This window comes from Clarias gariepinus, chromosome 5, assembly GCF_024256425.1.
Source record: "Clarias gariepinus isolate MV-2021 ecotype Netherlands chromosome 5, CGAR_prim_01v2, whole genome shotgun sequence".
In the NCBI taxonomy this organism is placed as follows: Eukaryota; Metazoa; Chordata; class Actinopteri; order Siluriformes; family Clariidae; genus Clarias; species Clarias gariepinus.
The window spans coordinates 36,247,579-36,264,421 of NC_071104.1; the positions used below are offsets into that span (position 1 = coordinate 36,247,579).

A 16,843-nucleotide genomic window follows, 5' to 3' on the forward strand; every position below is an offset into this window, starting at 1 on the left:
TCAACGAGCTGAATATTTGACCAAGCGCTAACCAATCTCATTAAAGGAGGCGGGATCGGTCGGAATGCGAGCGGGGTTTAAAATGCCGACACATTTAGTAGCTCCGATGTGCAACAAAGAACAAAAAATGTTGTTCCTCAGGAAAAAGAAAAAGGAAACGCTGTGAAATGAGCTGCAGTTTCAAATACTGCTGTATTGATAACTTGTAAGTAAAATACATTCAAATAATATTGAATATGTAAGTATTTGCTTTTTATAATATATTTAAATTCGGTAAAACAGACCGGAACCTTTAATATTCCACTTTGTTTCTAGGGATGTCTAAAATCCTGACGGACAACATCGATATACTGTAGGTCTGAGGTTGTTTTCTACAACGTTCGATTTTTTTTAATTAAATAATTTGTATTTATTTAATACAGTTATTTTTATCATTTCATTTATATTTAGTGTCCAAATGGACCAAATTTTTTATTTATATATATATATTTTTAAATCTCGTTCTGTCACGTGGTTTGTGTTTAGGCTCCAAACTAAATAAGATACACAAAAAAACATTATTTGGTGTTAATGTGTATTAAGTGCTTAAAATGCAGGAAAACTTGATTTCCTTTGGATTTCCTGAGCTGTGACATTGCTTTAGTCTATAGTGAGTCTGTATAATGGAACCAGAGAGTAAAAAGAGAAAAGGCATGGAGTATGATCCAGACTCTTGGCATGTCCTTCCTGTCCTGTCAGACGAAATGTCTGAGGACGTTAAATTAGTGGACGCTTACGCTGCTCCGATCACAGATAAGCGGCAGACGTCACGTCTGGTCAAAGCCCTGTCTGTGCTTCATCCTTTAGCAGATCTTCAGCACATTAAAAGGGTGAGAGCATGCAAGGACAAGACCAGCCCTCATCCGTTAGAAGTGATCGTGTGTCTTGTTGATGACGTCACCATCGCCGGCTCCGCGGCAGAACCTCGGGGTCCAGCCCTGACGGATCTCCTGAGCTCGGAAGACTTCAACTCCGAAGGCTTGGGAGAACCTTTCCTGGTCCGAATCCCAGCCCGAGCTCCTTTAACCAGGCCGCAGTTTGAGCGAGCGAGCCGGCACTGGCCGACGAGCTTCCACGAGGACAAACAAGTCACGCTGGGTTTGACCGGACAGCTCTTTACGTTCAGCCAGAAAGCCAAAATCCAGGAATACATGACTGCCGCCGTGGAGGCTGCCAGATCTGGACGCAAGGAAGGAATGGACGCAGCGGGCGCCGTGATCGTCGACCCGAAATCGGGACAGATTATCGCGGTGGGTCACGACCTGACCCGGGATCATCCTCTTCACCATGCTGTCATGGTGTGTATCGATCTTGTTGCCTGGGCACAGGGAGGAGGTGTGTATCGGTACGAGAAACACCCAGCATGCAGATACAGCGCCCCCGACCTGGGTCAGCGTGAAGCCTCTGCGTCTGAGGACCAGCCGTACATCTGCACCGGGTACGAGCTGTACGTCACCAGAGAGCCGTGTGTGATGTGTGCCATGGCACTCGTTCACTCCAGGATCAGCCGGGTTTTCTACGGAGCGGCTTCTGCAGACGGTGCTTTGGGCACCAAATACAAGATTCACTGCCGGAAAGAGTTGAATCACCATTTTGACGTTTATAAAGGAGTCATGAGTCAGACCTGTGAGGAACTGACTCGGCTCAAATGACTCATTCTTTTTTTATGCTGTTTTTAAAGACTTCCCTAGTCAACTGTTATTATTTGTTAAAATTTTACTTGGCTGTTCATTAAAGATATTTTCATATGATTTTGGCCATGCTTGTTTTGAGAAACAAAGTGTAGTAAGCACAAAAACTCTTCCCACACTTCTGTAAGGTACAGTGACATCGCAAAACTGTCGAATCCTGCGTTCTGATTGGTCAATCTAATTTATATAGCGTTTTTAACAATAGTCATCGTCTTAAAGCAGCTTCACAAAATGAAAAGAAAATTTATAGAAGTGTGTATGAGTGAGGCTCTTTCACAGGGGCATGAATAACAGGAGTTTCCAGTGTCGGACATAAAGCCGTCCGTTATTGTAAATATTAAATGTTTGTTGACTTTTTAGTTTAGTTTTTTAAAATTCAAGTAAGATATTGCAATAACTAAAAAAAAAAAAAAAAAAATGTGTATTGTAAAAGAATTGTTCTTCTTTGTTTAATGGTAGTAGGTTACATTACCACCAACTTTGTCTTGTTCTCCCTCATCTTCCCATCCTCTTAAAGACAGTTTCGCAGACCAACCTTTCTTAAAAAACAAAACAAAAAGTTAAACACTTCCTTCCCTGATCTTGTCTCGTCTTGCTCTGTGTCTCAACCTTTTTTATCTGGCACTTCCACACACTCGATTTTCTCTACATCCTCCCTCTTGGTACGTTTAAAACCTACCCTCCAGTCCAGTCTTCCTTAAAAAAATTAAAGCAATTAAATGCTTCCCTCCCTGATCAGTGACTCTTTTTCTCCAGTAGGTTGCATTACCGCTAACTGCGGGTTTCATTCACCCTCATCTTTTTCTTCAAACCCATGTTCTAGTCCAGCTGTCTTTAAAACAAATTTTAAATGCTTCCTTCCCTGATCTTGCCTGGTCTTGCCCTGTCTCTCGAACTCTTCATCTGATTTTATCTGGCACTTCCACACACCCTCTCTGCACTGCTCTGCACCTCGGCTCCGAGTTCTGTAAACTGCATCACCACCACCACCTATACTGTAAATCTTTCTACAACTTCCAGGTGCTTTAAATCTGCGTTTCCAGTCCAGTCTTTAAGCCTTAAAAGAATACATGAAGCGCTTCCTTCCCTGATATTACTTTTATATTAATGCATCATCCAGCCTTTTTCAGGACACAGGAGTTTTTTCTAGTTTCTTGGTAACAAGTGAGAGCGAGAACAAGAGAATGATTTCTATACTTATGTAACATACAGTAACTAAGAAACGAGACCTTCTATGACCTTATACGTGTCATTTTTAGGCAGATTAAGGAGATGTTCTTTTACATTGCGATACTTAAGTGACTCAATTCTGATTTTTTTTTTTCTTTTACCCTGATGTGACCCTGATCTGAGTCACTTTCGTATGTCTTTTTAGAGCGGATACATATCTGATACAAGAATGGTCTGGCTTTCTTTCTTCTCAGCCAACTAACTGCTCGCCGTCCTGAAGAGCAAAACCTTGAATGTTGTTTAAAAGGAACGAGCAAAGACTTATCGACGTGATGTGCACATACGTGCCATTTCAGTAATCGTGAATGTGATTCGTCATGACATGCAAAAATCCTGACTAAGGAACATCTTGTGTGATGTGAATGTAGCCTAAAGGTCTCCAATTTAACAATTTTAATACGTGTGTGTGTTAACGCTCCAGCTGAAATAAATAATAACTCAAATAAGATAATGTATTTATACTAGTTATTGTAATAGTGATACATGAATGATTCATTCTTTTTGAAGAACGAGTAGTCTTGGCGAGCGATTCGTTCATTTTCTACTAGGTGCGCATGCACAAAGGATAGTAAAACCTCTAGGTTATGTACAAAAAAACAAAATAATTAGTTACCTTTGAGTCTTTTAGTCCAAATCGTTCATTCCTTAGTCACGTGACTGCCATAGACACTATGCGGTGCAATAGATTCAAAAGAACAAACGACTTGGACTAGAAGATATGAGAGGTGAACTGCTTCTGTTTATTATAATATGTCCTTAGTTGCATTGGAATATCTTCATTACTGAAACTATAGTCAATATTTGTGTATGTAGTCGTATTGGACGTCTGTTTATTGAAAATGTAACATTTTATTTTAATTCTGGTCAAAAGAACGAAATGAACCATATGACAAAAAAAGATTTGTTCATTTTAGTGAATGAGATTGAAAGAACCGAGTCATTAAACTGATTCAAATTTCCCATCACTAACTTATACCTCCAACTCTCTGTTTTACTTTACCATTTCAGTGTTTATGTAAATGAGATATCGCTAAGCCACAATCTGGGGGTGTGGCTCTTCTTATGTGAGGTCAAATTAGGGGAAAAAAGGGGGATTCTCATCCATTTAAATGTCTAGACATTTGTCTAAAAAATGAACAGGCCAATTAAGCAACAAATACTGATATGTTAAGTTTTTTTATTTTATTTATTTAAATAGAAAAAAAAGTGTTCATCTAGAAGCCATAAGCCATCTAGAAGCAATAGAGCTCTACATGTTGCCATGGCAACACCAACAAAAAAGTACAGTAGATTTTTTTTTTTTGTTTCTTTGTTTAATAAAACAGTGAAGACCGTGACTCTGCTTTGTCACATCACCCCATCACTGATTATTTTCCTACAGTAGAACAAGATTTTATTCGTTACGTATTTTTATCTTTGATATTTCGGTTTAAGTTGTAGACAGAAGAGAAGAGAGACGGAGACAGAGACAGGGAAAGAGAGAGCACAAATAAGCCTTTATTACACACAGGGTTTGTTTGAGCTCCAGTAATACCATGAATTAACAGAGATGCTAGGGGAAAACAAACAAACAAACAAACAAAAAACATCTGCTCTGCTCATTAAGAGATTCACAGTTGCGTCCTAATAAACGAGCACACTGACTGGAATGAGCACGTAAGCATCAGACTCGCATCAGTAAACACCAAAACCTGTGTTAATGCACATTATTGTTTTTTTCTTTTCTTTTTCTCGCATAAACCTGATGCAGGATCTCTATCAAAATACTTCATCTAACAAACCTAAAAAAAAAAAAAAATCATGCAAGTCTTTATTGTTTTTTATTTTTTTTAGACACTGAAAAGACTACAGGGTCTGACTTTTATACCGAAAGTTTTTTTTCCCTTTCTTTTTAATCTTCTAGAACCTTTTAAACAAAAGCCTTACATTAGTGTGCAACTACAAACAAAAGGAAGGAACATGAAATCAAAAGAAACAAAAAAACATCACCTCAACAGTGAAACCCGGGCCAGCCCAGATCCATGAGGGAGCCGAAGGAAAGAAAAATTAAATATTTACTTCTTTAAGTTAACGCTGGAGGCGTCGACACGTACTGTATGCATGCCTCGGAATAACGCGAGGTGCTTCTAGGCAAAGACAAACACTAAATTTACACTCTGTACAAAACTGCAAAGTGACGCAGGAAGAGAGAGAGAGGGGGGGGGGGGTTCTTGGCGCCGTTCCCTCTGAACAATTAATACTTGTTGATTCCGAAGAGTCGCACTCCGTGGAGCTGGGGTAGTTTAGGGATGAGGACGCTCAGTAATGACGCGGTGTTTATCACAAAATGAGCCGTGTCGTATTTCGTGTAGAAGCTTGTCAAGAAATATCTGTGGGGGAAAAAAAAAAAACAGTACAGATTGTTACGCTGTGATGATACCCTGTGTGTGTCACTTCTTTAACAGGATGATCCTTCCAGGCATACAAATAATTTCAAGACGTTCTTTTAAAAAAACAAACATATAAACTAAAGTGTGGTATTTTTTTTTTTTTTTTTGTATGGAGACCCCTGGGATAACGAAAAAAAGGAGTTCTAATATTTGTCTTTCTAGGATTTTGGATCTAGGATCTTTTTTGTTCTGATATGGGCGTGTCTTTATGACACTAATCATTCCATGACCGTTACACACACTTGGTGTTGTAAAACACTTATTCCTTGCTTTAGGTCTTGTGCGGGTCAGAGCAGGGTGTGATTGATGATTAATGAGACAGGAACCCAGATGTAACATGTCTGTACTCAAGTCAGGAGAAGAAAATGCTGACAAGAATCAGATGAAAATCTCACTAACGATAACGTGCTGCAGTAAAAACTACATTACTCTATCATGAATCCCAGGTTTGATATTTTAAGGAAATCCTGTAAAAATTCAAAAACAACCACCAAGCATAACAGATGTTTGGTGTTTTGGTTCAGCATTATACTCGTGAGACTACACCTCCACATTGCGTGGGGAACCCCGGTGACGCACTGGGGTCAGCTGACTGCGCGCTTCAACGGATCCCATCTTGTCATACAGCTGTTTTGGACTGTGAATTCTGTTTTGAGGATTTTCCGAAATTAGGATTATTCACGATCAGGACAGCTTTACAAGACAGACATTTTCCTTTCAACTCAATTGTCCTGCACACTGAAAATATTGTATATAATTGTAAAGACTGGTATCTGGTGCTCTGCAGTGTCTATTTCTTTTACAATAAACGTGAGCTACTTACATGATGTGTTGGCATCTACGAATGTTTCTAGAACCGCGATCTGTTTGTATCTGCGGAAATTTGAACGTTTGTAAGTTGTGGACATCTTTATGAACAATTATATACAATATTTTCGGTGTGCAAGTACATGTATAAAATGTCTAAAGTCCGGTATTTTATGTGCGTGTAGAAGAAATGAGTCGGCCTCACCGGTTTTAATGAATCAGTCAGGGAGCACAATGATAGAAAATGTCTTTCCTGTAAAGCTGGCATCCAGGATTTCTCTCGTGATTTAAAGGCGCTAAGACAACACTGTGAGATCAAGTTCTCCTTTGGAGCAGTTATGGTTTTTGGGAAAGGTGACAGGGATTTAGTTCAGCGGATTGCATAATTTATTTACAAAAAAAAAAAAATCTAAACTGTATTACGTTTTTGTGTTCGTGTACACGCAGCACCGGACAAACGATTGTCTATGTACAGTGAGCACGTAAATATTTGAAAAGCATTCAAATCATCCTTGGGGTGCAGCTCTGTGCGCCCCAAACCCGCCCACTTTTGTTCTTAGCGAATCAATATTGTTTTTAAATATTTGGGCTCATGTGGTTAGACCATTCTCAACGAGTCTTATCAACGGTCAGCAGATTGTTTATTAATGTATTGAATAGTGATTGACACTATAAATATGAGAGAAAATTCTGTATTTTTTTTGCTAAAATACCCCTTTGCGAGGCGATCGGACAGAGAAAAGAAAGAAAAATTAAAGATCTTGGACCAGATCGACCTGAATTAATTAAGCAGCAGTCAAGTGATCGCGGACGATCTTACACTCTGTGCTTTTCCAGCACTTCTTATGGCTATTTACAGGTGATTATTAAAAGTTAAATTTTTAATTTTGTTTGCACCAGCCGCCGCTGTTCATGGGAACAACTGCAGTGGGCTCCAAGCCACCTAGTCACTCACATACGGCCTTCCGTGAATTAACAGAGGTATGCTTTACATTTTAAATTCGTGTCAAAGGCGTACAAGACTGACTTTGTTGGACTTGAAAACAAATCCGACTTACGAACGTGCTCCCAGAACAGAACTCGTTCCTAAGTTGGGGACTATCTGTATGAAGAAAATCAACTCTAGGCTAAATAAATAATTAAAAAAATTGGATAAATAAAGCTTTCTGTAGTCTTCTGCTACAGCAAAGTTCACGTCTGATTTCTTTCTGTTATGCACTCTTCAAATCATTGCCGTTTGAGGTTGACCCTCCACTTAGAATCTCTTGCTTTGTGAAGTATTTATTGCTTATTAGAAATTTTGCTGGGAAAAAAAAAAAACACCTTAAAATATGTATAAAAAAAGCACAGTAATGTAAAACTTAAACGGTACGTGAAAAGTCTACATGCAAAAACCGTTCGCACAAATACGTACAAAATGATGGGCGAAATTGTGAAGAACTTTCTGGATGATGTGAACTGCACGCCGTAGTCCAGCTGTTCCCAGTGTGTGAGGAGCCTGGCTTTGCCTTGGTCTGGAGTCTCGAACGGCGTCCCTTTTACCGCGTGCATGAACACGTACATTCCCTAAAAAAAAAGATCATAAACATAAACAGCTTAGAAATAACACACTGATAACTGGGTATAATGTGAGCAGATGAGTGACATTCAGTCACAGGACAGCCAGCAGCTCTAATACCAGATCGTCCAACAAAACAGTGACGAGAAGTCAACACGCTTTCGCACCTGCCGGTCTGTTTGCTGATTCTTGATCATGTGATAAATTCTGGTTTGTCTGCTATCTGGTTTGGTTTCGCAAATATTTAAACTAACAATGAAGAAAAGAAAAGGGTGTCTTCTGTAACGTATTATAAGAGAGAGAGATTGGGGGGAATAACTCCCAGCTCAGTTCCTGTAATGTAAAAGTGGTAGTGGTGAATTATTGAGACAAATGTGGAATGTTCACGGGCAGTGGCGGCCGGTCAATAAGGGCGCTAGGTTAAAGTTAAGCAATTTTAGCAAAAAATTTAAGAATTTTCTCTTGTATTTTGCCTGTCAATCACTATTCTATACATTAAGTTTAGATTTTTTTTTTTTGTAAATAAATTATGTTAAGAAATACAGCGAAATATTGTGACTAAATGGCTTTCATTTAAAAAAAAAAATCTAAAGTGTATTATGTTTATTTGTGTTCGTGGACATGCGGCGCTGGACAAACTATTGTCTATGTACAGTAAACACGTACATTTTTGAAAAGCATGTGATTTGAGGCTGAGCTCTAATTGGATTTTTTCAAATCATCCTTGGGGTGCAGCTCTGTGTGCCCCAAACCCGCTCACTTTTGTTCTTGGCGATCAATATTGTTTTTAAATATTTCAGCAGATTGTTAGTTAATGTATAGAATAGTGATTGACAGGCAAAATACAAGAGAAAATTCTGTAATTCTTTTGCTAAAATACCCCTTTGCAAAGCAATCAGACAAAGAAAAGAAAAAAAGTTCAAGATCTTGGACCAGATCGACCTGATCTCCTAATTAAGCAGCAGTCAAGTGATCGCAGACGATCTTACACTCTGTGCTTTTCCAGCACTTCTTATGGCTATTTACAGGCGATTATTAAAAGTTTAATTTTGTTTGCACCAGCCACCACTGTTCATGGGAACGACTGCAGTGGGCTCCAAGCCGACTTGTCACTCACATACGGCCTTATTTAAACCGTTTGCACCTTTTAGATGTTTTACTGCGGCTGCATTACTGTACTGCGCTTCAATTCTTTAGTTTTTTGCCTTCGTCTTTTTTTTTTATAAGTAATAAATGTATAACATGTATGACATCAGGATTTATTTCATGTCGTTTGTTAGTTAAATATTGCTCCCAGTCTGACTGGCATCTTGATATAAACATTTAAAAAACATTTTTTTTTTAAATCTGTGAAAAGTATAAAGCATTTGATCCCCCCCCCCCCCCATCCTCCCCAAATACTTTAGACAATGCTTCTTTGGTGGTTTTGTCTGTTTTATGCCTTTATTCACGAGAAATGGCCTCTCAAGTCCCGGTTTGGCTTGAACACCCCTCATATATCAAGCAATATTTTAAGTTTTTGTAAAAAAAAAAAAAAAAAACTCTTTGCTTTCTGAGCTCGTGTTTCCCTCAGGACCCCTGGCTAAATCATCTACATAAATACACATGACTGGATCAGTCACAACAAAACGTTTAGTAAATATGATGATCTACACTGCAAAGACCGCAAATACAATGAGTTTAAAAATAAAAATACAAATAAATAAATTACACAATGCGTCTCGCTAGTTTTTTTTTGCTTCTCCATTTTTACGCCCCCTGATTTAGGCCCACCCGCTCCACTGCCTTGAAAGAGAACTCACAAGGAGGTTATAAACCGCTTCTTTAACAAAACAAGACTATTATAGCAAAACTAAAAATGGCAGGAAACTCGATCTCTCGTGTCACGCCGACGTCCTGCCTCTTTGTCCAAACTGGACTCCAGAAAATGTGCAGGAGTTTACCAGGATGCACCGGTTCTTCACAGAGACAAACTGCAGCTCAATAAAATGCAGTGAATAACTGTTTAGAGAAAAAGAAAAGAAATTATGGAGGACTCACCAAGTTGTGAATAACATTTGTGAGAGTCCAGACGACCGGGACGCTGAAGAAAGGAATGCTCAAGAGCACGATGTGAAGCATTCCCACTCCGAGCGCGTACGTCAGCCAGATCCCCCGACTGTTCATGACCCGGGTGTTGGGGTTCCCCTCGCTGTGGGCGACGCCAACGTTCATCCTAACCTCCTGAGGGAACACCTGGACAGATCACATTCCAACACATACAAATCACAGAAACATCACTGATATGCGTATACCACGGCTCTACTGAATCCTGCATTCTGATTGGTTAAAAGGTTGTTAATTCGTTTTCTAGAACAGCAGCACTGACAGTAGTGCATATTTATATTTACCTTAATACACTTTAGCATTTCTATAACAAACAGCTGAAAGGTGTTTTGGTGGTTTCGTATAATAAATATGGAAGGAGTCTCCAGTGTCGGAAAAATAAAAATAATTATATATACACACACTCACCTGAAGGATTATTAGGAACACCTGTTCAATTTCTTATTAATGCAATTATCTAATCAACCAATCACATGGCAGTTGCTTCAATGCATTTAGGGGTGTGGTCCTGCTCAAGACAATCTCCTGAACTCCAAACTGAATGTCAGAATGGGAAAGAAAGGTGATTTAAGCAATTTTGAGCGTGGCATGGTTGTTGGTGCTAGACAGGCCGTTCTGAGTATTTCACAATCTGCTCAGTTACTGGGATTTTCACGCACAATCATTTCTAGGGTTTACAAAGAATGGTGTAAAAAGGTAAAAACATCCAGTATGCGTCAGTCCTGTGGGCGAAAATGCCTCGTTGATGCTAAAGGTCAGAGGAGAATGGGCCGACTGATTCAAGCTGATAGAAGAGCAACTTTGACTGAAATAACCACTCGTTACAACCGAGGTATGCAGCAAAGCATTTGTGAAGCCACAACACGCACAAGCTTGAGGCGGATGGGCTACAACAGCAGAAGACCCCACCGGGTACCACTCATCTCCACTACAAATAGGAAAAAGAGGCTACAATTTGCATGAGCTTACCAAAATTGGACAGTTGAAGACTGGAAAAATGTTGCCTGGTCTGATGAGTCTCGATTTCTGTTGAGACGTTCAAATGGTAGAGTCAGAATTTGGCGTAAACAGAATGAGAACATGGATCCATCATGCCTTGTTACCACTGTGCAGGCTGGTGGTGGTGGTGTAATGGTGTGGGGAATGTTTTCTTGGCACACTTTAGGCCCCTTAGTGCCAATTGGGCATCGTTTAAATGCCACCGGCTACCTGAGCATTGTTTCTGACCATGTCCATCCCTTTATGACCACCATGTACCCATCCTCTGATGGCTACTTCCAGCAGGATAATGCACCATGTCACAAAGCTCCAATCATTTCAAATTGGTTTCTTAAACATGACAACGAGTTCACTGTACTAAAATGGCCCCCACAGTCACCAGATCTCAACCCAATAGAGCCTCTTTGGGATGTGGTGGAACTGGAGCTTCGTGCCCTGGATGTGCATCCCACAAATCTCCATCAACTGCAAGATGCTATCCTATCAATATGGCCCAACATTTCTAAAGAATGCATTCGGCACCTTGTTAAATCAATGCCCTGTAGAATTAAGGCAGTTCTGAAGGTGAAAGGGGGTCAAACACCGTATTAGTATGGTGTTCCTAATAATCCTTTAGGTGAGTGAGTGTGTGTGTATATATATATATATATATTAGGGATGCACCGAAATGAAAATTCTGGGCCGAAAACGAAACCGAAATTTTTGGATGCACTTGGCCGAAAACCGATACCGAAACCGAAAATGGCTTCATTAAAAAACATGTTTAAAATATTTTCTTTTTGTTTGTATTAAAAAAATCTTGCATATTGCAACTTTGCTGTCCTCATCTGAAACTTTGAAGTGCTTCCAAACCGCCGACATATTCCGTGTTTGATGCGTAATGACAGCGCGAACGAGACGGGAGGATGGGAGAGGCGTGGCGACAATTTCGGCTTTTATTTTCGGCGCTTTCTTACGTTTCGGCCGAAACCGATAATGCTATTTCGGCCGAAAATTTTCGGCGGCCGAAATTTCGGTGCATCCCTAATATATATATATATATATATATATATGGATTTATTTTTTTAAGTAAAATTTTGTTTTAATACTACATGTTTCTAGATGTAATTCATCTAGACCCAAGAGTTGTTTAAGATGAAAAATAACCAGGAACGTTATAACGTAAAAAGTAAATGAATAAAAGAGCAAAAACACAAAAAACAACTAGAGTCGATCCCAGTAATCATGGCTTGTCAGTGTACTAAAAAAGAAAAAAAAAAATCCGCTTCTTAAACCAGAATCGGGAACGTACCACTGACTGACACATCTGTTACTCATGAATGCCACATGACAGTCATTTCACTCAGACGGTTAAATAACGTCTCCATCTAGAAACAGTGCATTTATTCAGAAACCACAAAGACCACTAAGTGAGACAGCAGTTTATAGCAACAGACATTTGCAGAGCTGCTGAGGCTGAATGGAGTCACTTCCTGCCATGGAGATTTGACCAAATTACATCAATACTAAAATCAATTCTGTCAGGATACGTTTTTCTTACATACCTACAACACACAAAACACAGGTGTGCTGTGGTGTCTGGCACCGATATGTCAAATGCAGATCTTTTAATTCCTGCAAGTTGTGAGGCGAGGTCTCTACAGACTCGTTTTTCCAACACGTCCCAGATGTTTGATCAAATTTAGATCTGGGGAATTTCAAAACTTGCTTTTGAACAGTTTTTGCAGTGAGGCAGCGGAGTGCATTATTCTCTGATCGAGGTCACTCCGTTTTCATGACAGGGTGTACTTTGTGTAGCGTCTGTAAAAACATCATAACATCACACTAAAGGCCTCCTCATTTCAGATGGGACCATCCAACAAGATCTACAGTTTTTTCCTTTTGGAGTTGCTCTGATCAATTTGTCTAAAGATCACAATTTCTCTCTTGTCACTCAAATCTTTATACCTTCCCCCTTTGTTTCTGCACAGCAACTTCAGGGACAGAATGTTCAATTGCTGAGTAATACATCTCACTTACTTCCAGACTTTATTATAACGAGATAATCAGTGTTATTTACGTCACCTCTTACAGGTCAGAGCGTTACGCCTGATCGGTGTACATGAATAGTATTGTGACTTGATTTATCTGAGTATCTCCAGAGTGAGACTTTGTGAGGGAATCGTATATCTGACACAAAACAAGTCAAGACACGATCAGGGACGGAACAATCGACATTTTTTAGGAAGGCTGGTCTGGGATGGGAATCTGGAAAGGTCGGGTACACTGTAAAATGTATAAAGCAAGTCCCCGACTTACGAACATCCGAGTTAGGAATTTCCGCAGATATGAACAAATTTATAGATGGGAACAAATCGCACAAGTAGCTCATGTATATTGTGAAAAAATATATATACTGTATATACCCTGCATTGTCATGGATACATACTTACAATAATAGGCATTATTTTCATTGTGTAAGTGAACGTATAAAATGTCTCAAGTCCAGTTTATTGTATGTGTGCGTGTGTGTGGGGGTGCGGGAGAAATGAGTCGGCCTCACTGGTTTCAATGAATTAGTCCAGGAGCATGATGATGGAAAATGTCTGTCCTGTAAAGCTGTCCTGATGTGAATAATCCTAATTTAGAAAATCCTCAACGAAGCAATGTTTAAAGTCAAATACAGCTGAAAACAGCTCTTAAGCGCACAGTAAACATCGCATGTGTTGCCAGAATGGAACTCGTTCCTAAGTTAAGGACAAGAGAGAAAGTATTTGGCAGAGAAAGAAGATACAGAAAGACGACGGAGATCAAGACCAGCCGCCATCGGTATCGCAACTTATTGGATGCTACCCGCTATAAAATATAAATGAAAGTTGGTGCTTTAAGAAGGCAGGGAAGATGAGGGAGAATGAGCCCTACAGTTGGCAGTAATGTAGCCTACTGGATTCCAACCACTGTTAAACAACAAAGAAGAAGAATATCATCTCTTTATCTGATTACCAGGATATGTAGTCTGTTTGAGGACTGGCTGTTTTTTAAGGGGAAAAATGCCACCTAAAAATGTAAAAGTCCAGCAGACCAGAGAACGTCTACAACGATAACGCGTACATTAGGCCGAACTCATAGCTACTGAAACCCGGATCAGACTGCAGAGCGTCTACAGCGACAGCCACAATGAAAACCTCTAGTAATCATTAAAAAATACATAAATAAATCAGGATGCATGCGTGTGAAAATCCCTTGTTTTCAAGTTTCTTTCTTTAAGGAAAATGAGAATTTAACACCCATGATAATTACCTTAAAAAATAAAGATGTCATGTTCTCTTTCCGAAACAATAATAAAAAAAATCTCAAGCACACTTTACATTTTCAATTTTTTTTAAACACTCTGTAGATTCTCTGTTACAGGTTTAAACACAGCACTTTTGTCTTGCCATCAGTTTGTTACCTAAATAATATATTGTGATGAGTATTGTGTTTGCAATGTACAGCAATTCATTCTGAAATGTGTGTGTGTGTAACTCTCCCTAGTATTTACATCGCAGCTAAATTAAATGAGCTGTGGCTTTTCCCTCAAATGTCTGGTGGTTTGTGTAAAACCACTTCCATAAGCTCAAGCGCAGGCTTTCACAACGACGATGCTGATGCATGTACTGATGCATGAGCACAAACTTTATTTTAAATGTTTTTTTTTTCTATCATCACTCAAATTAAATTTATTTGTAATATGTTAAACATGTCAACTCATTTTATTAGTTTTGCTCGTGTCTAGTTAACCTTCAGGAACAAGACTCTGGGTGAGCAGCATACTCTGATGTTAAAATGCTAAAAAAAAAAACCCTAAAAAAAAAAAAGGCTTTAAGGTTTTGTTCAGACTTGATGCAGACAGAGATGCAGACTGAGACAGAAAAGTACACTCTGAACTCACATACAAAATAGAGAAACATTATACAACACTGCACCGAGAACTACGATATGACATTTCTCTCTCTCTCTCTCTCTCAGGAGGTCAGAGTAGGTGTACTTATACTGTAGCACTTTCAATATCTGGACACACGTTTTAATGTGTACTGCTGCACGACTGTAACAACCAATGCTCTGCAATTAACCACTGCTCTCGAAGACCCCCTGCCCAAATCCCGGCAAGTCCACCCCACTGCCCAAACCCCAGTGATCCCTGACCACAACGGTTTGTTGCGACCAATTCTTGCCCTTTTCCAGTCTTCTTGTTAAACTCCTTTCTCAAACATATTCCCAAGTAATTAAATCTACGAATTCCCTCTCAGTTCTTCCTTTTGGTTTTACATTCACAATAAAAAGCAAGAGAACCTGTAATCTATAATCAGTCATAATCTAAGCCATAATCACGATGGATAAACGAATAGGCTATGATGACGCCTGGAAACTCTAGAAGCACATTTTAACGACTTCCCCTGAAAAGAAAAGGTTGCTGGAGGAAATACTGACATGTAAAAAAAAAAATAATTGTCTCCCTTTATTTCTGTCACATTTTATCTTCCATCTAATCAACAGCTTGTTTTTTTCCCCTCCTTCGAAACATCCGACCCATTCCGGCTGACTTGTTTATCAGATTTCTTTTCATTGCAAAGTTCACATTCTGTCAGCGTGGCCTGTCTGCTCCTCACGAACTCCTATTACACAACTCCTCTCCCGGCTGATAAGATTACACACGCAGATCTCACTCACATCTGTCCAGATGCCACGTTTCACAGATCGGCTTTTTCTTTCTCTCACAGTAAAGAATCTGCGTTTATTATTAAAGAAACTGTTCATTTTTTTTTTTTTTTAAGGGTCTGGAAACTTTACACATCACCTTAATGGTTGGTCATGTAAATAAATAAATATCATGGTCATGTTTGCTTTCAAATCCAGCTGTTGGTCTAAGGGTAAGCTTTAAGATTTTTAAGAAGTTTTAAAACTTTACACTTAGACTTAACATAAAAATAAAAAATATATATATTTAAATGCAATGCATGCTGGATAGTCAATAGACTCAATAGAAATTAGATTTAAAAAATAATATATATATATAATCTTGCATCATGATGCGTAATCTGGTCTGATTTAACCTTAATTCCTCACTAAAACACAAAACGTTAATTTAAGACAAATAAACAAACACACACTAAAGCGCTCGTGCACCTACATATTATTAACGGCAGGAATAGTAATTACCCAATTTGTTTGAATACTTTTAAATTAATTAACCACAACAGCTATTTAGACTTGTTTTTATACCGATACTTTCCCTTACAGTGATAAACAAACATTTTAAATATAAAAGATGCTAGCTATCTTTAGGCTAACGCACTTGATTTTTGCTAGCCTGCTAGTCTACAATTAGCTTAGGCAGATAAATAAATACATACAAACATATTTATTATTAATTATCAGGAAATATAAATGTTCATTTATTCTTCTAAACATTTCTACATGTTTTATACCTAATTAGAAAGCTTTTAAAGCAGAGATAAAAGACAACACCGTTAGACCGGCTGTGTTCCAATCCGCTCCTCTCACTGACTCGCTCACTCACTGTGTAGTGCGGATTAGGACACAGCACGGATGAGACTTAAGAGCACTAAATCAACGAGCTGCAATTGATCTGCGTTTAGATATAAAGCGCAAACATTAAAACACATGCAAAGAAGCGTGGTTGTGCAGTTTATTAAATAAATGACACCCTACCTTTTTCCAAAAAGCACTGATTTAAATTAAACCCTGTTGCTCTGACACCCGTCCCCGCTGTATGCCTTGTATTCGCACTGGTAAATAGCTAAAGAAATAAACCCGCCCCCTGAACCTGTATCCTCCAATCACAGCTTAGAAGAGGCCACAAAGTGGACGGGGATTTTTAAAGATGTTAGAAAATACGCCGCAAAAAATATTAAAGATTGTTTAGTAAGTATACAAATCATAAATATTAAGTATTTTTTGTTTTTAATAATATCTTTGTTGTAAATAAACGACTTTATTTTAGG

General features: G+C 38.9%; 2 protein-coding genes across 4 annotated transcripts; one reads left to right on the forward strand and one right to left on the reverse strand.

Moving 5' to 3' along the window:
• The first annotated feature begins 104 nt into the window (after positions 1-104).
• On the forward strand, positions 105-1,790 carry adat3 (adenosine deaminase tRNA specific 3). The gene is made up of 2 exons (XM_053496968.1): positions 105-205; positions 316-1,790. Exon 2 carries the CDS (start codon positions 663-665, stop codon positions 1,689-1,691), a length of 1,029 nt encoding a protein of 342 aa, XP_053352943.1. The 5' UTR covers positions 105-205; positions 316-662; the 3' UTR covers positions 1,692-1,790.
• A 2,645-nt stretch (positions 1,791-4,435) lies between these two features.
• On the reverse strand, positions 4,436-16,642 carry ormdl1 (ORMDL sphingolipid biosynthesis regulator 1). Of its 3 annotated transcripts, none has more exons than XM_053497434.1 (4): positions 16,551-16,642; positions 9,795-9,989; positions 7,611-7,762; positions 4,436-5,329 (listed from the first exon to the last, which is right to left on the reverse strand). In XM_053497434.1, the coding sequence occupies exons 2-4, from the start codon at positions 9,966-9,968 to the stop codon at positions 5,194-5,196; spliced, it is 462 nt and encodes a 153-aa protein (XP_053353409.1). In that variant the 5' UTR covers positions 9,969-9,989; positions 16,551-16,642; the 3' UTR covers positions 4,436-5,193. The 3 variants fall into 3 exon arrangements, with proteins under 3 accessions (XP_053353409.1, XP_053353411.1, XP_053353410.1); XM_053497436.1 differs by lacking the exon at positions 16,551-16,642 and adding an exon at positions 16,307-16,329; XM_053497435.1 differs by lacking the exon at positions 16,551-16,642 and adding an exon at positions 10,830-11,087.
• Between the last annotated feature and the right edge of the window lie 201 nt (positions 16,643-16,843).

What these genes read in the sequence shown, in the direction of transcription:
- ormdl1 (XM_053497434.1), bottom strand. Translation starts at nt 9,968, where the DNA reads ATGAACGTTGGCGTCGCCCACAGCGAGGGGAACCCCAACACCCGGGTC. An exon ending in CAAATGTTATTCACAACTTG is followed by an intron (nt 7,763 to 9,794) that starts GTGAGTCCTCCA and finishes CTTTTTTTTTAG; the next exon opens with GGAATGTACGTGTTCATGCA. An exon ending in ACAATTTCGCCCATCATTTT is followed by an intron (nt 5,330 to 7,610) that starts GTACGTATTTGT and finishes TTTCCCCCACAG; the next exon opens with ATATTTCTTGACAAGCTTCT.
- adat3 (XM_053496968.1), top strand. Translation starts at nt 663, where the DNA reads ATGGAACCAGAGAGTAAAAAGAGAAAAGGCATGGAGTATGATCCAGAC.